Below are 25041 nucleotides of genomic sequence, written 5' to 3'. Positions count from 1 at the left end.
TTGCATTGCATTATAAAAACAACACAAAAAGTTATATGCTGCCATGCAGATCTTTGATTTTGGGAAATAAATGTATTTAATTTGTTGCTGAGAGTTAGATTAGAAGATCGGTCTTCTTATAGTTATTTTCCTACTCATCCGCTCTGAAAGCGCTTGTTGCAATGTTGAGGGTGTCTGTCTTTTCAGGTGGCATGTACCAATTTCATTGGCTTTGCCTGCCCTCTGTAAAAAGTTATTATTTTATTATTTATTAAAAATGTTGAGAAAGATTTATTTGCACAAGAAAACATACAATGCAATTCTCCCAAAAAAGTAAGATAAGCCCCCCAGCGCAAAGATTCAAAAATAACCCAAACACATGCATGTGTCCCATCAGTAACTTAAACAAATTCTCTCAAAGTTTCTTCTTGTCCAATTTTTCTACTCTGTAAATATGACAATGCAAATGAGCAATAAAAGGACTAAAAGGAATATGTCACTGATGTGAATGGGTGGGACATACACACTAAAAGCCATTACCTCCTCAAACAAAACACACAAAAGAGGAGTGAAGAATCATTCATGCCTCCGAGTATGTTGACTCAACAGAGATAACAGCCCGAGATAAAAGCCTGAGAGCCTTACTGCATTATATCCCATTGTATTTTTAAAATATTTTTCACTTGAATTTTGTGTTTTTTTCTTTTTGACACTCAAAATTGGCTGGCCTCTGGCCTCATACTTACCCTCACCCTTCATTGACTAAAATTATATAATTTAAAGACAGTTCATAAAATAAGCCTGCATGCCCCAAACACTTTTCAAAACAAAGTTACACCCTTGTTATCCTCTGTACCATATCTTCTGTATTTTTGCAAAAGATCAGCTGTGTGTGTGTGTGTGTGTGTGTGTGTGTGCAGGGTTCACAAACCATCTTTCACAACCACAGTCACAGAGAGGCCCGAAAGTTAAGGAGCTAGATCTATCCACTGAGCAACTGTTGCCATATGGGGCTTTTAGGACCACAACAAGATGACCCCAGATTTGGGTACGAGAGGACACATAGTATTTTGGACATGGACTGTTGCCTTCCCAGACTTTAGTAAAACCAGACCAAATTCTAACTTAATCTGTCAGTGAAAAGAATTTATCTCCAATGCAATTGCACTTTATTGTGGTGCGTCATTTCCTTTTATTTACGTTTTTATTCTTAATTTCCAAGAAGTCAGTTGGATTGATGTGAAGGGTACCGAGAAATGTGTGTGTGTATGTGTATGTGTATGTGTGTGTGTGTGTGTGTGTGTGTGTGTGTGTGTGTGTGTGTGTGTGCATGCGTGCATGTGCATGTATCGTGAAGTAAAGCTCCTCACCACTGTATCATAACAGTGGTGTCACAGAGGGCTCCCAAATCTGGCTGACCACAGCTGCTCACCACGCCACGCTCTCTACATGCACACACACTTTCATCTGCAGCTTAGCAGCTTATCTCTGGTCGGGGCAACCGCAGAGAGTCTGCCTCTTGGCAATGTGATACGCCTTCCTCTCACGAACACGGCTATTTGTGCAAGCAAGGCAGTGTAACCCGCAGAACTTGTATCATCATTACAAATGGTTTCTGTCCTAACACAGCTCACCAGGTTACTATTACTGCTGCTTTACACATTCCAGCTGTTAAAAGGATCAGCATCAGAGGTGTAAAGTCAGTCATCACAGTTATACAGCGGCACTCCTAATGGTTATGACTTTTGTACACGTTTTGCATCTTTCTTACAAAAGTATTTTCAGTACATGGTTAGTAATGTATGGTAAAAAATACTCTCTCATTGGAGCTCATTTTATGAGAATTAGGAGAAATAATAGGAGATACTTAAGTCAAATTATTGACCAACACATTTTTTTTTTGTCAATTTACCAAAATTTTTTAAAAGTTTACTGCAGTCAACAACAAAGAAACAAAAATTTAAGGATCCTTTAGAAGTATGATTTTGAAATATCTCTGCATGGCCGACCATTTACAGGCATTAGATGCACTTTTAAAGTCACCCCCTATGATGAGAAAGGCTTACTTCTTATCCTGGAGATTTTTCTTTTTCAAAGACATAAGAGCGAGTATAGTCCTGGCTCGAGTTGTACCGTTGCATACAAATTACAAACAATAAAGAAATGGCTCTGACGCATTAAGTCTATTACACAGCAGGAACTCCTGCACAATCATGCTACGCATCAGAGAAGTAAGCCTAGCCATGACACTGAGCTTTACAGAGTTTTCTATTTGCTGCTGCAGGACTTTGGAGAAGAAAACATATCTTTGCATTGCTAGCATCTTACAGTCTCAACAGTTGGATATTCCTAAATCATTTAAGTTATTAGAATAACATTACAGATCATTTTAAAATTCATTCATATACACATCACAAAATCTGTACATTAACATGACAGTTGATTAATTGTTGCTGTAGGCCTACCTGAAATTATAGAGATAATGGACTTTGCCCAAAACAAAATGCTGGCATTGTATGTTTCTACAAACCCCTGATATGTGACATTTGTACATTTCATACATACGTGTATCTCAGATTACATGTATGTAGCTTAGTGACACCTAGGAGAGATGGCAGTCAGACAGAAGACAGCAGAAGACCAGTGTTCAGGACTTACAAAAGCAGTTCATGTCCAGCTGTGTTTGTAGTGACAAAACTGGATATTTTAAGTCTAAACATTATGTTTTCCTTCCCACAGACAAGTAATGTTTGCCACGGAGGATGAAGTACCTGAAAGCCACACTTGAGTGAAAGTACAGATATCTTACCAGAAAACGGCTTTGGTAGAAGTTAAAGTAACCTATTAAAATATTACTTGAGTTTAAATCTAAGTGGATATGTATTGTATGTAGTACAAGTAAATACAGTTGCTAAAAAAGCAAGTGGTCAGAATTTTGAGAAGTGTTAAGTTTATTTCTTAACATGTACACCACCTTAACAATTAAGGCACTACATTTTTCATTTATTTTAATTAATTTCATCACTCATATAATGTAATTTCAGTAGCCTACATATAAACCATTACTACACTATGTCACCAGGTGGCTCGGGTGGTATAGAATAGTGCTTCTGGAAATAAATGAATAAATCCTGCTGTGAAATGAACGCAGGCTGTGTGTCTCTTCTATTCTATGTCACAAGTGGATTAATATGCCTTAATTGTAGTGTAATTAAATTTGATTTTAAATCATTTTAAATTATCTTTTTATCTTTGTGCCTCTTGTCTGCACTTAAGTAATTTAATAACTGATTTCAACTTGTTTATCTTATCTCTTTTATTGTAAATCTGTATCTTTTATTATGTATTTTATTACTCTGTAAAGCACTTTGAATTGCCCTTTGTATGAAATGTGCTATACAAATAAAGCTGCCTTGCCTAATATTAGATTTTAGGTGTTTAATACGAAGCACAGTCACATGTTGGTCACAGAAGCAATGTGTCAGTGTTGTTTTCCTCATGCTGGCTGACGTGCTGGGAAGCTGACTCAAAACAACAGTGTTTGAATGACCCTTGAAAGGAAAAAGAAATTCTGTAAATAAGGTTAGAGCTGAGGTTAAATAACCTCCAGCAACCTCTTATTTTGAAAGTCTGATTTGAAAGCCTGTTTGATCTTGCGGGACCTTTATTTTGAAGCCCTGTCGGCGAAAACAGGTTATGACGTCACACATGTTTGAGGACAGTGGAGGGAAAACTCGTGGGATGTTTTTGCCCAAATGTAAAACTGGTTGTTTTTTGTGCTGAATGAAGCGCCGGCTGGAATGAAAACAAGGTAGAGTGCGCTTGTATGTGTTTGTGTGGTTTGAGGAGTGTGTTTTTATCTGACTTCATGGTGAATGACTGTAAATGGAAGTGAATCGCTGTCGCAGCCTTCATGCTAAAAATAGCTGCTGACCATATTGACATCGCTTACTTTAACATCACTGCGATGCTAAAAGGCTTGTTTCACCATTAGGCCAATAGTAATTTGATTTATGCTTATTTGTATGATTTATTGCAGTGTTTCACCTGAGTAGTTGTTTTGTGCTTTGACGGTGTGTTTTGGATAGGGTGTTAAAGAAAACAGTAAGGGCTAAAGAAAACAAAAACCCCTGTGAGGTCACTCAGAAAAACTTTACAGTAAATATTTTATGCGGGTTTTATGCAAAAACTTGTTTTGTGATTATTTTTGTAGCCATATGGACACATTTGTGGTTTATGGCGTAAACCCTGAAAATGCTGCTATAAAACAATTTAGCTCACATAATTGTGAATTTCTGTCAGAAAAAGGATCATAGAGGACAGTGCCATTAATAAGCAAATGCAGTTGTAGTTGTAGTTAAACTCAACTGTAAATGTGATTGTTTTATAGAAAAGAGCAACAGTGTGGTTTCTCCTATGAGCATGAAACTGAAACTTAAGAGATTACATTGCCTATAGAACAAAAAACATTTGACATGTGATTAAAATTCATACTAAAAGGATAGTTCATACTAAGCTGAACCATTGAAATGAAATGCATTCATTATTGTTCATGGATACAGTGAAAATGCACTAGTTAGGGAACAAGAGAATCAATAGTTTTTGTCCTATGCTGTATACTTTATTTTTTAATTAATGTGTGCCTTATTGAGCTATAGTGTTTTTTAAGAAGTAGATGACCAGATGAAAGGATTCTTACTTCTCTAGCTCAGTGTTGTTAAATGACGCATGAAGCAAAGGCCATTAGTTTAGAACAAATGTTTATACTTGATATTTTTCTGGCAGCCCAGAGGGATAAATCCTACTGCCGTGAAGTGAATGCAAGCTCAATGTGTGTGTGTGTCTTCTATATCACGGTGTGTTTGCAGCTAGCCCAGGTACCCCTAGGCCTGAGGCTGGGATCATAGTCGCTAGCATGTAGCATCTGATTTGACATACAGCCTGAGCTTGACTGAAAATCGAAGCTTAACTGCAGCTTTGAGACTTGTTTGCACCTGCCCTCATGTGATTAACTGATGATCTAACTTGCAAGCTAGGACCACTGATTCACTAAACCACATTTTATAGCAGTAACAAAGATGCTCAGGGGAAATGTATCAGTGTAAAAGTGTATGTTTTATTTAGGAAATGTAGTCAATTAAAAGTGAAAGGTAATGCACAGTTACAGATTTCTATTACTTCATTAGATTACACCACTGGGTTTTGTGCTTAAACCTAACCAGACATTAACCACAACATTTTCACAACTTAAAATTGAAAAGTGAGTTTCAACATATCAACTACATATGAAAAAAATATAACATATGCGTAATTTCACATTGCTCATTGCTTACATTTATTATGGCGATGAGGTTAGGATGACCCCGTCATGCACTGGTGCTCAGGTTCTTTGCTTGTTCTGTGTTTTTGTCAGCATTGTTGAAAGCAGACAGAGACAGAAACAACATCCAAAGTGATTTAAATACTGCACAGTGGTGCATCACTCGGTACAAAAGAAAGAGCACTGTTTCACAAGCACTTGGCAAATCTAGTGAATTCCGTGCTTTCTTTTCATGAAACTGCTTTGCTATATTTGCCGTAACTAATGAAAGCCATGACAGTTGAGTTTTACATTCCACAGAGAGAAGAAAACATAAGTTGAAGCAACCAGATTTATTAAGATGAAGGCACCTTACGAGATACAAGTTATCCAACCACAAACCAAAAATTAACCCTAATAAACCTTATGTTAGTTAGGACCTTCTCTACTTGATGTTTCTTTCTGAGTCGCAGGATTGTGCGTGCAGTTTGAACTGGTGGATTGTTTTGTTGTGTGAAATGCAGATTGTGCACCATAAACCAGGCTTGTCTTTGTCCTCTGCAGTGATCTTTGAAAAAAGAAAACTCAAAAACTTCTTGCCTTGCATCTTCATTGGAAGTCTCACATGCCTTATAGCCAAAGGGGCCATTTCCTACTGTATCCTCCTGCATCCTCTCTTCTCTGTAGCCTGGCATGAAACTTTTTTTTTTTTTTTTGACATTTTCTTCTTCTTCTTCTTCTTTTTTTTTTTTTTACTTTGACTTTGATCTTCACTCCTTTCAACTCTTCACATATGTTGGTAATAGCCTTGGTGTTCATGGAGATTTTCTTCTGCAGTGCAGAGTAACGGTTGGATAATGCATTCACGCCTTTTGAAATGACAGCGCTGGAGACAGTGTCCTTCCTCTCATCTGTAAGTCTGTCTCTGCTGTTCAGTCTTTTTGGCTCGGGACTCTTTATAAGTGTGTCAGGTGAAAGAGTAAAAGGTGTAGAACATGTTTTACAAGTTCAAGCTTAAGTTTTTAAGTTTTGAAGAAGGATGATCTACACTTGCTTACTACAATATATTTCGACTTGCAAGCTCTGTGCGCTAATGAAGGTAATGATAGGACTTTTACTCGGAAAAGAGAGCAACATGGTATTGCCACTTTTACTTAAACATGCAGTAACAGATTTTTAGTCCAGAAACAAGTTGTGAACACAACAGTGACATATCATCACCTTATAAGTTGACATGGTGAATTTGTTAGAAAACTGTTGTTCATTTACAGGTCCAGCAGTTAAGGATCATTCTGGCCACCAGGTAGATGTAAATCCAATACTCACTCTCTTTTAGCTCTGTTTTTGGTCCTTACCAACTCTTAAGGGAAATATTGCTGTTTGGTGCTGAGCAGGTATTGTCAAGCGGGATTTCAGAGCTTTTTTTTTTTTACTACTTGGTGTTGCAAACTACCCTAAAGCCCCTCTCCAGCTGCACAAAAAATCCACTAACATGCCCTAACATCTGGCTTTTTTATTAAATGGCAAAAGTTAGAATCGGTATTCTCTCCTGAGGTCATGACTCGGCAGTAGTTATGAGAATTTGTCGGCCCAAGCTCCGATTGGCTTCCATTGACAGTGTTGGAAATACAACACCCAGGTGGATGCACCAATTTTGGCCCCTTTGCTGGTGCGATGCAATGATGGACCACCACAAAATTCTCCATCTCAAGCAGCACATGAACATCATTCCAGATTAGTCGGCACCGAGTTTAAAAGAGAGACTAAATAAGATATATTAAAAAGTAACCACCGTAACATTTTTTACTGGCCTCCATGCTGCTTTCTACTGTTTGCTAACCGGTTTTCCAGCCCATCCCTGACTTTGAATGCGACACACCAGTAAAAAAACAAAACAACAACAACAGCACACACACATAATGGTGTACTTGTGTGGTGCAGAGCCTTGTACACAGCTCATGTCCACTGGCAATGAGAAAGGAGTCTATCGCCTGCTTTTAGCAGGTTTTCTGGCTTTAAAGAAAACAAAAACACACCTGCTATTTTTGATGAAATAGGGCTATATGAATGTGGTGAAAGTAAACCAAAACAGAGGAGTTGTACAGTGCGAAGGTTACTCTCCCTGTCTGTTATCTTCTATATTTATCTATAAGGCGTAAATAGTACTAGGAGTCCAATGTCAAAAGCTGTCAATATAAAAAAGGGCAAAGAATCAATAGGTGTAGATAAATATTATTAATACTCAGCAAAATGAACAGAGATCAGTATCTTACAACATGGGAGGTTAGTGTCTGAGCAAAAGGTACATGATCATTTATAGATGAGCACTAACCACAGCAATTACAGTGAACCATTACTGTGGGAATCAACCTCTGGAGAGCTGTACGCCTTAGACTGAAGAAAATAAACCACAGCACTGAGGGGAATAATGCTCTCTGCAAAGCACAGAGGTATTTAAGGCTACAATCTGAACATTTCCATTCACTTAATAACTCGACTAACTCAGCGCCTAAGAGGATATTTAATCTGTATTATAGTAAGTACAACGTGTGTTGGAGTAATTATAGGTAACAAGGTAATCAAGGTATGAGGAGTTCAGCGCAGTGGGATTTTGCTGAATGCGTGGCTTCCTTTTCATAAATCTAAGACTAAATGACAAGTTTAATCATTCATTTTTTTCATTTGTTGAATGCAGTTTTATTTGAAGAATAATAGCCACACTTCTGGCATTTTTTTAGAGCAGAGAACAGCTCAGTGACTGTCACAGAAAAATTCAACAGTAGGCAGGACTTTGGAATAAACCTTTCCTGTGCATGTGTACCTTGTTGTACTTGTGTTGTTTGGAGACATGGGTTACAGGGAATGGTCTTTTTGTGTAGGAATAAACCCTATCTCTGTATTGCTACTGGCAATAAAAGCAATGATATTGACTTAAATATGGGGAAATGAGAGGCTGCCATATTATGTTCTGTGTGCTTTGTTTCCACCAGATAGGCAGAGAGCTTTGAAGTGTGGATTGGCTCAGCAGGGTGCAAGCTTCTGTAAAGGCAAGATGCTAAACGCTAAGGATGAGAAGGACATGAGGTAGTCTATTACCAATACAGGAGCAAAGAGGGGAAAAAAAGGCAAATCCAATGATAATGTACATCTGTTCCAGTGAATTTATGAGCTTTGAACATTTTTTCATGTGGGATAAGTGGATCCTTTTTCTTACAGAATCTCAGAACTTCAAAGCAGATTCGCTTTGGATAATGCAAATGATCGGAATATGCCGGTTCCTGCCTACTCAAGAGCATGAAAAGAAAAGAGGGGAAAGGGAGAATTAAAGCTAATTGGCATGGCAGTCTTTTATGTGGGGAAAGAAGGGCAAAAAATAAAACACTTCAATTATTGTCAAGTTCATTCAATTAGGAAACAAGCTGACGTAGTGCTAAAGTTCAGTGTGCCCGACCCTGTAGCCGTTTGCATTAAATGTCACTTTTCAGTGTTGACATTTCCCTTGTTTATCTGAGGAAATTATAATTAGCAGGATTAAATCCACCCGATAATCATCAAGCTAGCACTGGAGAAAGTGGCTGCTTTGTTCAGCTCAGATGCTTTGGTGCTTATACCATTAATCCCATGCTCACCAAATATATGTACAGCATTTAAAAAGAAATCCCTCAAAACATAAACAATAGAAGCGGAACAATGGCAAGTCACCACCTCAATGGCTGAGAGCTGGGGGTAGTATACACGACAACTTCCACCAGTAACAAACACCAAAATGAGTTTTTGTCTGTACTTTGTGATCTCTGATATTAATGACAGGCAACCACAAACCACAAAAAGGACATTTGTGTCCAGGAGAGATTTTTCATCTTGTTGTGTCATGAAACGGCTGAAAAAAGCAAAGCACACACATTTGTAATTTGCAGAGAGGCATGTTCCTTTTTTGATAAAAGCAAAAATACTTCAGAACTGGGAATAAGAAGACAAACACTTTAAAAGTACTTTTAAAGAGTACTTTTAGATAGATTGCATGTGCATGCAAACATCAGGGTGACTGTGATCTCTTAGGAGATACAGACAATACTTTTTAGTAGGATCAGTTCAGTACTGGTTTTGGTCTTTTAATAGGGATTTGTTGACCATAAAAAAATATGGAATATCACCAGAAATAACACTTAAAGCTATAAATTGGTAACCTTTATGAAAATAATGTGTCATATTTGCTGAAACAGCCCCTATATCCTGAAAGAAGTACGTGAGAGAGTCTGTGAAAAAAAAAAATCATGTTTCTCCTCCTCTTCCTGCTGTGTCTAATCGAATTTGCTAAAACTCACTGTGGCACACCAAAAACAACCAATCAAAGACAAGGAGTCTCTAATGCAGCTGTCAGTCACTCTGTGAACTGCGGTCAAGCTGTCAAACTCAGCAGCTCTGTTGAAATATAAATCAAGATGCTGTAACTGCAATGCCTATTTCTTGCCTCAAATGTTTTCAGCAACGTTTTTTAGTGTACTGTCCTGCTGTAAAATAAGAAAGTTTGTGACTTGGTCACCATGTTGAATACAGTTAAACAGAGTACCAAGAACCGCCTACCAGCCAGACCACCTTTCTCATTTTACAGCTAAACGGTACACTAAAATATGCTGCTGAAAACCTTTGAGGCAAGAAATAGGCAACAGAATCTTAATTCATTTTGATTAGTGCTGCCTAATTCGGTAATCTGACTGAGTTTATGCGCAGTGATTGACATGATTGACAACTAATTTACACACTCCTTTCACATGCTGTTAAGTGCCACTATGCAATAGATTAGGCAGATGAATATGATTTGTTTTTTTCAACAGAATATCAGTCCGATGTGCTCCTGTGTGTGAATTTAGTGCCATTTTCAGCAAATATATAAAAAAAGTTTTTTCTAAAGTTATCAACTGTAGCTCTAATAAAAAGGAGGACGTGCAGATGCTGTTAAAACTCTGGGTGAAACAGGTGAAGAATTGTCATATTTTCTTTGGTTTTAGGATATAGATTTATCCAAAGTCTGATAATGCTTAGTCCTCTGCTATAGAGCTACATTGTTGTCCAGAAACTATGATAAACACATAAATGAGGGTGACATGTTCCTCATTAAAGTAAACACAGTAACTGTTGTTTATCTTGAGCCTACTGCTGTGAAGAAAAACTAGCATCAAATGTATATTCATCCACTGCTATTAATAGTCCCCCAACAAATTTGCTGGTTACTCCCATTTCAGTAGTTATCTGAAAACATAAAAAGCTCAACTGTTTTAGGAAATTACTAAACATTTTTAAGAAGGAAACCTTTCACTGTTTAATACCAATTTTTAATGATTTACATCTTCAGTAGGAATAAATAAGCTGAGAACCACAGACAGGCTCAGGAAATAAAATAGTATTGAGAGACGGTTTGGGCTTTTATGGGATTTGCTCACTATAAGAAAATAAAGAATAGCTTAAGCCCTATCTTAACAGCAGGCCCATCCAAAAGGCTGAGTAATAAGATACCGTTTTCTCCAATCACATTTATACTTTTGTCAAAGTTTAAGCACTGTCATTATAAAGCATGTTTTGTTACCATGCGGTTCTATATGCTTCAGTATAAACCTTTAAACTGGAGTTGATGTATTTTTGTATTTAAAACCTTTATTGCTAATTAAAATATTCTTTGTTATGTGATATAAATAGGTATATTGTTATACTGAGAATCAGCTGAAATCTAAATAGCAAGAAATGGATATCCATTAATTCATGACATGACTGTTTGCTGACTATGATTACAAGTACTTAAAATGCAGCAGTGGTTATTCGCTTGAATCCATTAATGCACGCATTGATATGGAAGCCTGAAGGGACATGTTGAGCCATTGTCTTATAAACAGTGACAAGGCAGTAAATTATATATATATTTGGAGGGGGGATGGCATCCTCCCCAAGACACACCCAGACCCCCTTTCAGATTTGGTCCCCTCCAATGTTGACTCCATATGGCCTTGAATAGTTATAGTCAACAGTGATGGATGTTTGCCTTCATCTAACCATTTTGCATTCCCTTTAAACCTGGAACTTAATGACAGTCTCTTCAGCGTTACAAGTTATGACACTCACCATGGGAAGTGTAATGCTGAAAACACAAACCCGCCCACCTCCGCAATTTAAAAGGTATCAGGCTTTTCACCAGTTACTCATTCAGTTCATTTAGGAAAGAGCACTTCAACTTTTCAAACTACAAATCAGCTGTCTGGACTTCCAGAGACTGACTCCAGACTTCTGGAGATAGCAAATGAATAAAACAAGGCTCCAGAAAGTTGCATTGGTTTTTAGTAGATCATTGGAGCTCTTTCTTTTTGCAACATCAAAGGCAGCCGCAGCTCTTTGATGTGGCAGCATGCTGTTTAAGGTACAGAGTGAATGGAGAGATGTCAAGCTGCAAGGTGCCTCTGTAGTTTATGTTGAGTGCTGCAGAGAGCTGCAGATGAAAGGAGCAAACAGAGTTTGATAATGAATGTCCAACAAGTAGGACCCATCTCAGACAGCACACACTCAGCGGGGTGCCTGCGCTAACCTTGAGCGCAGCACCCCAAACCTCGGGCAGACGCTGGAGACCAGACTCCTTCAACTTGGCCGCCCGTGAAAAAAAGGGCGCTCTCAGATGTGAGCTTTAATCTTCCCGTCAATTAAATTCTGATTGACACACATACCCACACACACATGGTCATGCACATGTGCATGATGCCATCCACTTCCTCTGCTGAATACCTCCATTTCTGGCTCAGGGAGGCCTTCTGTAATTATGCACTAATCCTGCCAATGTATGAGTCAATTTTAGGCTTGAATGTCTGCACTGCAACAGTATTGCTGTTCATAGTGATCCTCTTACTATTATGGCTCCATTAATAAAAAGAGCTAATCCACAATCATTTGTCACCCCTCAGTCTTAGAGGAATGTGAGATTATAGGTATGTAATGCTCAGTTGTTTTTTTTCACTTCACACAACTGGATAAGTATTTGTTTGTTCTTTGCATTTTTATTACTCACTGGTAGTAAACATAAAGCTCTTAATGCTTGTATAAAGTCTACATAATACAAAATCACTGGACAAGAGAATTTTTGTTGCATCATTAGTTAGGGGACGGGGGATCCTCATGTATAACTGAAAGCAATACAAAACGCATGTTTAAAGGTGCATTGTGTAGGACTTAATGACATCCAGCAGGAAAACATTGCAGTTTGAAATCACCTGAAACTCTTCCCGTGTGCCAAATGTGAACCTCCAGTTATGAATCCTTTAGTGTTTGTTGCTCAGGATTTTACTGGGTCTTTACCTGGAGAAGAAAAACAGACAAGGGGATTTAAGCAGTTTCATGTGAAAAAGCAGTGTTTTTCAAATGCCATTTGGCTCCTCGCGGATGGGTCGCTACCCTAGCATATGATTATTTGTGTTCACCTTTGTTATTCTGATTACTTAAGATTCAGATGGTCAGGAGGTTTTAACCAGGAGACAAATTATCTGCGGACACCTTTTCCTCTCAAAAAACAGACATTGTGAATTAAAGTGGTAAAAACAGCGAAACAAGGCGGTCTCACATTTAAAATAAGTGTTTTTACAATGCTGTTTGGCCCATCGCAGAGCCAGTGTTTGGTTTGTCTGTTCAGAGCAACTGTAGAAACATGGTGATACAACAACGGCGCTAGCATGACCTGCTCCCTATGTAGATATGAATGACTCATTCTGGTATCAAAAACATGTTTTTTCCTATTTTTTTTTAGGTGATTATACACTAAAGAAAACATTGTAATATATTCCATTTCTGTCAATATATCCCCCTAAATTCTACACACTGGGCTTTTAAATAATAAATAGGTTGGTTTTCTAAAGCATAGATTGACATTTTTCCACATTTTTGAACAGGTTTTGGCTGCAACAATTGTTCCTCCTCTGCATACTGTGGCTGTGAAGATCCCTTTCTGACACAGTTCCAATGTAAGAGATGGTGAACAAAATCCATAGTTATTGTTCTGTAAGAAAACATATTCCAAAATTTATCTGAAATTCATTTTAGGCTTCAGCAGTCAAATCAAAACATCTTCCAAAGTTACGTATTCTTAGTATGAAATTCACTGTGTATTTTATTATCCCTCCACTGGAAAAAATGACCTACATAGAACCTATTGTTCAAGAACGATCTTTCAGTTAATTGATACAATCACATACAGATTGATTTGTTTACATGGCTATTTAAATGTATGCTACTGTATGTGTTGTTTATGCAATATTGCTGACAGGGATAAAATTAAGGTTTTGTTTAATCTAATTGAATCTTTTAAAATTTGCAATATCAAATAATAATTCATTATTTCTGAACATTATGATAGTTGGTTATATATAACCACTTATTTATTTTAGATTTTTTATTATTTGTCACAGAAGGAGCTCTTCCTCCATGGAGTCCTGGTCAGAGAGGATGAGACCTGCTGATTTGCTTCTGGGAGTTCTGTGTCTCTGGCAATACAATCAGTACACATACTGTACATCAGCGCACCTGGTCTAAGACTGAGCTCACCACATGTGCTTTTGATATCTGCACAGAAAGAATGCACAGCAATGAAATGACTGGAGCCAAAGTCTTCCATCTCTGCTGTGAGAGAGAGGTGGGTCCAGCACTGAACTGCACTGCACCGTTATTCACTGACATACAGTTTAAAACTGACTTGGGTGGACAAGGTTATTTAGTGCTGGGCAGCAGTTTTAGTGAAGTACGCAGAGCTGAACTGACTCCATATGGAGCGAGACTTAACTTTCATGCCCAGTAAACTGCAAGCTGAGGAGAACATCTTCCAGGCCAAGTTTAAGTCAACCTATTTGCGTGTCTATGTTGGAAAAATTAATACTACCGAGTGATTTGGAGGAACACAATGATCCAACATAATTCTGTTTTATAATCCAAAAGCCCAGATGTTAAAAAATGTCTTGAGAACAAACCAAGAACAACAACAGCAGAGGTCGGATGCTTGTTAACAAGTCAGTCTTTAATCAAGGCTGAGCACAGACTCATCAGGCTGCAGCCTCTGACCTTTGACCCTTTGCTCATTCAATGCAAAAACCTTATTTTGCTCCAAAAGATAGATAAATATAAGTGACATATAGTAGTCTGAACCCTCTCAACCCATCTTATCCAAACTCGCTCTTCAAGGAAACAAGTGTAAGATTTTTGGGGGATTCACTGGCGCCTGGCAGTGAGGATTGCAGATTGCAGCCGGCTGAAACTTCTCCTGGTTAGAATTCCTTCAGTGTTCATTGTTCAAGATTTTTTTTAAAAAAATTGCAAGCCAAGTTGTCTGCAGAGTTCAAAGACCCGGACTTTGATGTGCCTCCTTGCCCTAAACCTAGCCATCCACTACTAACTAGTAGTGGATGGCTATCTAACTCATAATATGTAGATGTGGAAGTCCACTGACAAAATTGCAACATGTGACGAGTTGGTATGAGAACGTGTTGGTAGAAACAAATTAGTGCAACAACCCATGTACGAGGACCTGCTCCCTGATATAAACGCTTCAAAGAGTAATGAAAACATTTTTCTTATTGTCAATTGATTATACACTAAAGAAAACATATTTATTAAAATATATATATATTTTCCAATATATCGCCCAACATCTTACACACTGGACCTTTAATTCCTAGATAGCTGTCTCTTAAGAGATACTACAAGCAGAGAAAAATAATTCTGATTTTATCCAATACTACTTTGATAGTAATCCAAAGTTAATGAGTTACAGCCTTTGGCCACTATTTAAAAAATGTGTGTTCCTTGGCTAGTCTAGGCTTAACATGTCCAAAGATGTCTCTGCTTATCATGAAAGAGAAAATATAGTCCAAATGGATGAAGCTGGAGCCACATATTTCCTTTGCGTTGACACAAGGTGATAAAAATTCTGTTGCAACAGAGGATAGAAACACCCAGAGATGTTTTTGGGGACTGTATCTGTATTTTTCCTTTATTGACAATATCTTACCTTCTTTCTTATCCATCCAAACTTGTCTGGACCCCCTACTGTGATTTAGATGGCAGAACTCCACATTGGAGCTTCGCGCAGGATGCCTGACAGAGAGTACCCTGCGTTACACTCCCCTTGGTGAGTTGCCTGTTTCTTAGACAAGAGATAGAATAATAATAATAATAAAAAAGAAACTTTAGAAAGTTTTATCTGGTCTGTCTTTGATTACTGCTGCCTTTGTGTATTTGAGGATTTTTCCCCCACAGGACACAGCAAAGACACTGAACAAACTAATCATGGGACACAGGAGGGAGCTGTGGTAATAATGACAAATCATCTGACTGTCCAAAAAGTCATTGTTGCACTTATTTTATCTTGGCATCAAAGAATGCACGGGGAGGCAATCACAATATGAGCTGTTTCCAGGGTTGTTTTATTTTTATTCAATTTACATAAGATATGCTGGCTGGCCTTTAGGTTCCCAATGGCTACAATATAATTACTACTGTAACACAGTAGAATTACTACCATAACAAGATTATCACATTATATGCTTTTTTCTACAACCTTTTAAGACCTGCTCATACCAGCTTTTAATTATCAAAGGATTTCCAATTAACTCTCTGGAACCTTGATTGCCATTGTTTTCTTGTGCTGGGTCCAGACACCTTTGACAGGTTTGATTTCTTTCCAAAACATGGATAAAAAACAGTAGCACGAAATGTCCCACATATCGTAAGAAATTAGTAGATTTAGAAAATAATAATTTTCTAGGGAAACATTTCCAGAGAACTAGACTTCTGATTAACATAATTACATATTTAAAATTATAATTGATTAATTATTATAATTTACAAATATTCTTACTTTATTGGGTCAATTCCCTTCAATTATCCCCCATTTTCTTTTCTTTAAAAAAATAAATTACTCATTTATTTATTTTATTTTCTACACATTTCCAGTTTTTATTTTGTACTTGACTGATTTCTGGTTAATTTTTTAGGTCATTTCTTTTGAAGCTGCTCATTGCCTTCTTCCCATGATTTTGAAAGAAATCGATTTGGAGTTCAGGGTAGGGTGACAGGAAGAGGCCTGCCTCTGTGGTACATGAAAGTTATGGAGCAATATGACTAAAAGAGGAATAAAGAAATGTGTTCAAAGGTAAGAAAGTAAAAAGTCCCAGTCTCTTGAGCAAACCAGGCTGCTTTATTTATGCAATAGTTCCCCCGAGTGGTTGCATGAGCAAATGACAACCAGTAAGGAAGTACTGACATGGACATGCAGTTTTCACCTTCGGTAAGTTTTTGCTGGCTTTTCTTGTAAATGGGCCAAATGAACCTTTTCTGTTTAATACTGCCACAGTTTCTGCTATTATAAAGTGTAATTCCTCTTTATGATCTTCCTAAATGAAGTACAATCACTTGCCAACCTCTGGCAAGAGGATGTGGAAATGTCACCCAAGCTCAGTGAACAGTGGGCATTACCGTGTGGCAAACTATATTCAGTGACTCATATTTGGTGAAACTCCATTTGTTCTATTCTGAAGAAAAAAAAAACAAGTGAATCAACTGTTGATTTGGGGTGCATTGTCACCATGGTGACTGAATTCTGGTGTAGTTTCGTCTCATTTGCTGGCAAGCTTTTGGTTTCCATTTTACAGGAGGGACTTGGTAACAGAACAAGTTTCGCTTTCAGATGTGGAATGAGGAAGAGGCAAGTCTAAAGTGCGACTCTGCCCAAACGACAGATGGAGGGAAGAAAGCTCGAGAATCGAATGTGAGTGATAATCTTACATCTTCTAAATTATTTCAACATTTACATAGAAAAACTGTAACGTGTAACGTCTATGTCAGTCAGAATACTGATCCTGCTGTATCAGAAGGAAACTGGGGATGACTAATAGTAGCATGATGAGGTGGTTATTCCCTGTTCCAGGTTGCGAAACTGGTAGCAGCACATACACACTGGATGTCCCTGAGTATGGACACTGACATGCAAACAGCATGTTTGGCCAGGAGCTTGTGCTGAAACAGCGGACAGAGATACTACATGTACTGTGCAGCAGCGGGTCAGCTGAACGTCTGGAGCAGGTTCTGGATATCCTGCTGTCCCAGGGGGAGCTCATATGGGAGGACCACCAGAACATACAGGTTCCTGGTAGGGCACTGTATACCAATGCCAGGCACTTGCTTGACCTGGTATATACAAAGGGTGCGGATACCTGTGGGCTCTTTCTTGCTGCTCTCAAACAGATTCTGCCTGAAGCGCAGAGAGCTGGCCTCTCATTTTCGGCATCCTCTTCAAATGTGGAAGAAAAGGAAAAATCCCAGAGCACATCTACTCAGACTCTTCTGACACACCGACCAAGCCTGGTCAGCGAACTGCAAGGCTGCATTGATGGTGCTCTCAAAGCTCTTGTCACATCAGGGTACTTCACCTCAGCTGATTGTGATGAAGTACGGCTACCGATACACACCCCCTCTCAGCAGGTACTGTAAATGGCCCATGTTCTATACACATTTATTTAAGGAACAGTGTGTAGGATATTAGGAGATTTAGTGGCGTCTTGCAGTGAGGAATGTGAAGTGCAACAATATGAAACCTCTCCCAGTTAGACTTTAAAACAAATGGACCAGGTGATTCAAACTGAAAATACTGAATAAAGCCCTGGTTTTTCATGTGAATAGTCAGTGTTTCTTCTATGCTGTTTGGTATGTGGGAGATTGGCCGCTAGCCCAGCACCTGTTAATGTGTGCTCAACTGTTCTATCTGACTTAAGATCCAGACGTTCAGCTTGTTTTTACCAGGAGTCGACTTATCCAAAGACGTCTCTTCCTCTCCAAAACAGATTGATTCAGTGATTTAAACAAACAAAAAAAAAAAAACACTGAATAAAGCAGTTTAACATAAAAAAATCATTTTTTTATCAACACTGTTTGGTTTGTTACAAAGGCGTACACCAAAATGTGAATAGCCCTAGTGCCAGTGTCTGGTTTGTCAATTATGGGCTATTGTAGAAATATGGCGGTGCAACATAGTGATCTTAACGAAAACACATTTCTTATTTTCAGGTGATTATAAACTAATGAACACAGCCTACCTATTATATTACATTATATTATTTCTGCCATCTATCTATTCTCCCATATCATACACACTGGACCTTAACCATGTCTTGACAAATTTCTATTATTGTTCTTTACTTATGTAAAGATGCATTCAGGGAACCAAACAAAGTTGCTCAGAACACGCCATATTAATGCTCGTGCACAAGACAGAGGAAAAGGCTATAAATGCATAAAGAGAAATGCAATGAGAACGAGAGGGATGTCAACAGGGTCGGCCTATTTGTTTGGGTATTGAGTTCAAATCCTTTCTACAGAATTGATGAATCCACCTTTAAAAGCTTTTTACCCTAATTAAAATTGATGTTTTTTTGCATCCTTTATTAATGGAAACTTGGGATGTCATACAGGAACTGAATCAGTTTCTTTTTATGTTAATATTACTGCGCATAGTCAATTTTTTTGCTTGAAATTAATATAATACTACAATGAAATATCTTTGTGCTATTCAAATGTGCTTATTCACTTTTTTTTATTAACAAGAGTTAGATAAGAAGATAGACACCACCCTCATGTCTTTACCATAAATATGAAGCTAGCACTAGCATACAGCTAGCTTAGTATGACTCACAAAGACAGCTGGCATAGCTCTGTACACAGGTTACCATCCCACCTACTTGTACCTTTAAAAATCATTATTAAACTGGAGCCTTTTCCAGACAGTTACTACACCGGACCAAGAAAAAGTCTGCCCCCCAACACTTTTATTTTTTTCTACTTTTAGACAATGCTGGGCTAGCTGTTTCCCTCTGTTTCCATTCTTTGTGCTAAGCTAACTGTCTTGTTGGTGCTTCATACTTAGCATACATGAAAGTGGTATCAACCTTTTCACCTAACTCTCTGCAAGAAAGCGAATACTTGTATTTTCAAAAATGTTGAACCATTCATTTAATAATAAATCTATTGCCACTCATATCAATCAGGCAAGGCGTTTGCTTGACCATGTCAGATCAAAAGGAGAATCTGCGGCGAAGGTTGTACTGGAGTACATTGAACAAAAGAAGGAGTGTGGATCTCCAGTAAACCAGGAGAAATGGACTCCTCCAAATGGTTAGTCATTATTATAATCATGTTTAATACTATTACATATGTAATAACTTGGATAACTCTAATAAGTATGACAGCCCATTTCTGCCAGTGTGATGAAAAAAAAACAACAAGCAATTATAACAAGAAAATTACTCAAACAGAAACCAGTATCACAGAAACTAAGTCATTGTTTTAGAAAGTGAGACTTGGTATCTTAAAATAATAAGAAGCTTTGTTAAATTAATGACTATGGTTTGTCATTGTTTTGAGATATAAGGTCATTTTTACATTTTTAGGATCTTAAGTCATGATGACTTAGTATCATTGGAAAATATGGAAGTGGCTGAGCTCTGGAAATAGAGCTTGGTTGAAAAACAACTCATTCAAAAATGTGACGACCGGTTGTCAGCACGCCACATTTCACGGCTACAGAATATACACAGTGTGTGTCATTTTGCAGTGCTATGTGTAGTTTTTCCTCATGTATGCTTTCTGTCACAGAAGTCTTAAAGTATCAGAAGAAGCTCAGCAGTTCTGTGTCTGCTCAGTCCTGCTTCCTCAGTACTTATGGAGGGACCAGCCACATGTCTCTGGATGACATCTACACTGAAGGCCAGCTGGAACTTGCTCATTACAGTGTTGATGTCCATGGACCTTTTGGTCTAGAGGACGTAGTTGGTACAGCAGGTACAGTGAATAAGGAGGCTGACACGGTGCTGGTGTCTGGGGAGGCGGGCAGTGGAAAGAGCACCTTACTCCAGAGGCTGCACTTGCTTTGGGCTCGGGGGGCAGCTCTACAGGACTTTCTCCTTCTGTTTCCATTCAGCTGTCGCAGGCTGAACTCAGAGAAAAATGACCTGTCTGTCCAAGAATTGTTGTTTCAGCACTGCTGCTGGCCAGACAGGGAGCAGGAGGAGATTTTCCAGTTTATCCTGGACCACCCACATCTCGCCCTCTTCACTTTTGATGGCCTAGATGAGCTCAAGCAGAGCTTCTCAGATGAGCAGAGGCTCTGCTGCCCCACACAGCGTGCACCTGTTCACGTACTACTGTTCAACTTAATCCAGGGTTCGCTAATGAAGGGAGTTCGGAAAGTGGTAACTAGTCGACCAGAGGCAGTGGGACCTGTGTTGAAGAAACACCTTCGCAAAGAAGTCCTCCTTAAAGGCTTTTCCCCAAGTGGGATTGACTGTTTTGTTAGGAAGCATCACAGTGACTCCACAGTGGCAGCTAAGGTTTTGGAGTCTCTACAGACAAACACAGCGTTACTTGGACTGTGTCATAGTCCAGTCCTCTGCTGGATTGTCTCACAGTGCCACAAGGAGCTGCTAGGCTGTGGAGAGGGTAGCCCACAAACAATCACAGATGTTTATCTCATGATCTTACAAAACTTTTTCCAGCACCAAAGCTCCTTGAAGAACACCACAGGGTTAGGTTGGCTTCAGGAGCATCTGACCACAGTGTTGCATCTAGGGCAGCTTGCTTTTGAGGGGATAGGAAGTAGCTGTTACATCTTCTCAGGCACAGACCTGGAGACATGTGGTGTAACGGAGAAGGATATTTGCATGGGCTTTCTCATACAGAGCAAACATATGTCTTCCACACACAGTAAACGCTATGAATTCCTCCACATGACCATGCAATGTTTCTTTGCTGCTCTGTACATTGTTTTGTCAAATAACACAGACCGTTTAGCCATCCCTAAACTCTTTGAGCTCCAAAACATGAAGGAAACAAGTCTGAGCAGCATATGCTTCATGGCCTGCTTGCCTTCTACTGACCCACAAGAGCGAACTTCAGAGGGAGAAGCTACAGCAGCTGAAACACCAAATCTGCAAATTACAGCCACCTTTGTGTCTGGACTACTGTCACAGCGCCATCGAAGCCTGTGGCGCCATTGCTGCCCCAATGCTGTGTTGGAGAAGAGGGTGAGACAGGTGACGAGATGCCTGTCCAGAGGTATGCAGAAACACTTTAAATCCATCCCTCAAGCTGTAGAGGGGGAGAAGAAGAGCATGCATGCAATGCCAGGCTTCGTCTGGCTTATCAAATGCATCTATGAGATGCAGGAGAGCAGGATTGCTAAAGATGCCATGAGTAAGCTGGAAGTGGACCACCTGAAACTGACCTACTGTAACATCGGTCCTGTGGAGTGCACGGCACTAGCCTATGTGCTCCAGCATTTAAGGAATCCTGTAGGTCTCCAGCTGGACTTCAACTCTGTCGGCGATGTTGGAGTGGAACAGCTTCTTTCCTGCATGCATATTTGTAATTCCCTGCAGTGAGTATGACAAATTTAAATCCTTCCTTCCATTCATTATAGTGAACAAAGCCTCCACAATATGAGGCAAAAATATGTTATGCTCAAGTGTCTCATAATTTTTTCTTTATCAGCCTCAGAAATAATAACATTACAGATGAGGGGATCCGCAAACTGCTTGCTAAAGGTATCCAGTGTGACAACTTCCAGAAAATTGCGTAAGTTTTGTTAAGATTAATAATTACACTACACATTGAAGCTGTAGTTGGTAACTTTTATTTAAAAAAAAGTTGATGTCATATTCGATGAAACTTTTGTTCTATCCTGACAGTAGTACATGAAGCTGAAAAATCTAACATAAAATCACATTCCTCCTCCTTAAAACAATCCACTGTTCCTGAACGAATACAACCAATCAGAGTTGGGGAGTCTCCAACGCGGCCGTCAATCATGTCAATCACTGTTCGCGAACTGCGGTCAAACTGTCAAAAAAGGCCGTAAATAGCTGTAAAATACCTGTGAGTGGTGCTCCGTATGGTTTGATTGTTTTCAACATGGCAGCCACAAAAGTTCTCATTTTACAGCTAAACAGGACACTTAAATATGTTTCTGTAAACATCTGAGGTGAGACCTAGACAGTGCAGTAACAGAATCTTGATTCACATTTGATCAGCGCTGCCTAGTTTGACAGTTTGACCGCAGTTCAGGAGCCATGATTAAGACCCTTCGACTCTGATTGGTTGTTTTCCTTCAGTCACATGGACTTTACAAATGCCTTTAGAAGTACTAGGAGAAAGAAGATGATCATGACTTTTTCACAGATTATCGGCCTTGTGTACTACTGTCAAGATGTAATGACAGTTCCAGCAAATATGGCAAAAACTTATTTTTCTAAAAGCAACCAAATGTAGCTTTAAGTCACAAATGATGTTTGATCAATCCCCTTTCATAATTAGTTTGTTTTTCTCCAGGCTCTTCAACAACAAGCTAACTGATGCTTGTACACAGCACTTTTCTCATCTTCTGAAGACCAAGCAGGATTTTCTTGCTCTGAGGTCAGCAGTGATTTTAGTACTCATTTGAACTGACACTAAAATAGAATCATAATAACACACACACACACACACACCATGTAAATTAGCAAGTTAACTTCTCTATCGTTTCAGGCTAGGCAACAATAATATAACAGAAGAAGGAGCAAAGCAACTGGCTGAGGGCCTGAAACTCAACCATTCACTGCAGTATTTAGGGTAAAAGTCATTCCTGCAAAATGTCATGCATCTTATTGGTGGTGCATTTCCATTTACTAATCTTTTTTTGTATGTCCAGGCTTTGGGGCAACAAGATAGGTGATGCAGGAGCGGAGGCCCTTGCCAGTGCCCTAGAGAACAGCAAAAGTCTGGTGTGGCTCAGGTAATATTTGCTTTGCATATTGGCATTTTAGGTAGACTTAAAACAGTTTGGAAACTGTATTACAAATATGAAAATATTACAGTATTTCTTATGATTGTGTAGTTGCATAATAACCAAAACAGAACATGTGTCAATTGTACAATAAGTTTCTGTGAGGTAAGAAATCTATCTGCATCTTTTAGTTGTTAGCGAGACGTCTGTAGAGTACTTTACCTGAATGTAATCCTTATTTGTTGTAATGGCAGCTTGGTAGGCAATGGTGTAGGGAGTGCAGGAGCGTGTGCCCTCGCCAACATTATCAAGAACAGTACATCACTAGAGGAGCTCTGGTAAGTGTTGGAGAAAAGTTCTACTCATATTAACAAACGCACATTTGTATCAATCGAATGGCTGATTTGACCTTTGAGCACTCTCTGTACAGTAGTGATTAAATTGCTCCATCCTCTTATTTCCTGTAAAAGGTTGACAGAGAACTGCATAACCAGAACTGGGGTGGAATGTCTGATTGAAGCCCTAGAGCATAACACTCATGTGAAATCAGTATGGTGCGTAATGTTCACGCTGTTCCTTTTGTGGTTAATACTTGTGCTTGGTGGTTGTTTGCATCCTGAATGTAGGGCAAGGTGTTTCAGTGCCAGATTTAGTTGCTGCTGCTGCTGCTGCTGTTGTTGTTGGTAACACTGCATATGAGTTTGCCTTATAGCTTTATCTCCATTTTAAAACTGGCTGTGCATTGTCATTGATTGATTTTCTCTTCCTATTACACTGCAGGTTGAAAAACAATGACCTCAGTGTGGAGGAGGTAGCAGAGATGACACAGCGGGAGTCAAGACTAACCTTCTGATTTTCTGTAAAGTTGGCCAAGGACTGTACATTGCTTCAAGAGTGTTTTCTATTTATTGAACTAAATGTTTCATATCAAAATGTGAGATGTGAAAACATGTTGCAAAAATGAAAATCTTTTTCTCCTTAGAAGATCAAAATGTCACTTTTCGGGGTTTATCCAAATACACAAAACATATAAAATACTTTCACATGTAACAGAGTATTTCTGCGCTGTGGTATGGCACTTACACAGGAGTAACAATTCAGAAAACTTCTCACTGACTACTGTTACCGCTACTACTAATAATAAAATTAGGACCTCACACAATTTTTTTTGTCTAAAAACAAGCATTTTGTGTCTACTGAAAACCAGTTGCCTGTAGGTAGTTGTGTAAAGTAATTACAAAAAATACTCAAGTTATTAAAGTGCAGTTTTGATGTACTTTTCTTAAGTATTTCAATTCGATGCTATTTTATTCTTCTACTTCACTACATATTCAAGATAAATGTTGTATGTTTATTGCGCCTTATTTATTTGGATGCTAAAGTTACTAATTTCATATTACAGTTGTCATCCAAAACGTATAATCATCACAGAAAACATGACACATACGATATAACCTCTCAGCAGTGTAAGATGTGTAGTGTAGTGTGCAGAATTGTTAAATTAGCCTGCTGCAAAATTAAAATGCTTACATATGAATGCATCATTAATAATGATCCAATAATACAATTTAGAATATAGGTCTATATTATCACGTATAACACTGTGAAAGGGGCAAATTCTGCATGTTATTGTTATTAAAGACATTTTGCTGGTAGTAATGCTTATTTAGTTCTAGTTAATTGAATACGTAAATTTAGTGTGTGTTTTTTTTTATGAGTTTATAAGTACTGCTCCTTTTATTTAAGTAAATATTTCACACCTGAATATTTTCCCCACCACTGCTTGACATCATCATCTGCCCTGGAAGCTACACTTCAACCTAACTATGTGTTCTGCCATTCATGGGAAAACCCCACCGAGTGGGGCTTAGTTACAAACACAGTGAGCAGCCAATCAGCGCTTGAATACGAAGCACTTGACCAATGCCTGTCAGGA

General features: G+C 38.6%; 1 protein-coding gene across 3 annotated transcripts; it reads left to right on the top strand.

Moving 5' to 3' along the window:
• The first annotated feature begins 3668 nt into the window (after nt 1-3668).
• Nucleotides 3669-24382, top strand: nod2 (nucleotide-binding oligomerization domain containing 2). 3 transcript variants are annotated; one of them, XM_088080367.1, is made up of 15 exons: nt 3669-3790; nt 13198-13269; nt 13714-13937; nt 15355-15425; nt 16948-17063; nt 17223-17776; nt 19336-19462; nt 19943-21722; nt 21836-21919; nt 22673-22756; nt 22868-22951; nt 23031-23114; nt 23360-23443; nt 23576-23659; nt 23886-24382. In XM_088080367.1, exons 6-15 carry the CDS (start codon nt 17291-17293, stop codon nt 23956-23958), a joined length of 2970 nt encoding a protein of 989 aa, XP_087936493.1. In that variant the 5' UTR covers nt 3669-3790; nt 13198-13269; nt 13714-13937; nt 15355-15425; nt 16948-17063; nt 17223-17290; the 3' UTR covers nt 23959-24382. The 3 variants fall into 3 exon arrangements, with proteins under 3 accessions (XP_087936493.1, XP_087936502.1, XP_042338165.2); XM_088080376.1 differs by lacking the exon at nt 13198-13269 and having other exon boundaries at nt 3674-3790; XM_042482231.2 differs by lacking the exons at nt 3669-3790; nt 13198-13269; nt 13714-13937; nt 15355-15425 and adding an exon at nt 16524-16583.
• Nucleotides 24383-25041: the final 659 nt, after the last annotated feature.

This window comes from Plectropomus leopardus, chromosome 1 (genome assembly GCF_026936395.1).
Source record: "Plectropomus leopardus strain MGB_pleo_1.0 chromosome 1, ASM2693639v1, whole genome shotgun sequence".
NCBI classification, from domain to species: Eukaryota; Metazoa; Chordata; class Actinopteri; order Perciformes; family Serranidae; genus Plectropomus; species Plectropomus leopardus.
This window is presented reverse-complemented; position numbering and strand designations above follow the sequence as displayed.

What these genes read in the sequence shown, in the direction of transcription:
- nod2 (XM_088080367.1), top strand. Translation starts at nt 17,291, where the DNA reads ATGTTTGGCCAGGAGCTTGTGCTGAAACAGCGGACAGAGATACTACAT. An exon ending in TACACACCCCCTCTCAGCAG is followed by an intron (nt 17,777 to 19,335) that starts GTACTGTAAATG and finishes CATATCAATCAG; the next exon opens with GCAAGGCGTTTGCTTGACCA. An exon ending in CATTCACTGCAGTATTTAGG is followed by an intron (nt 22,952 to 23,030) that starts GTAAAAGTCATT and finishes TTGTATGTCCAG; the next exon opens with GCTTTGGGGCAACAAGATAG.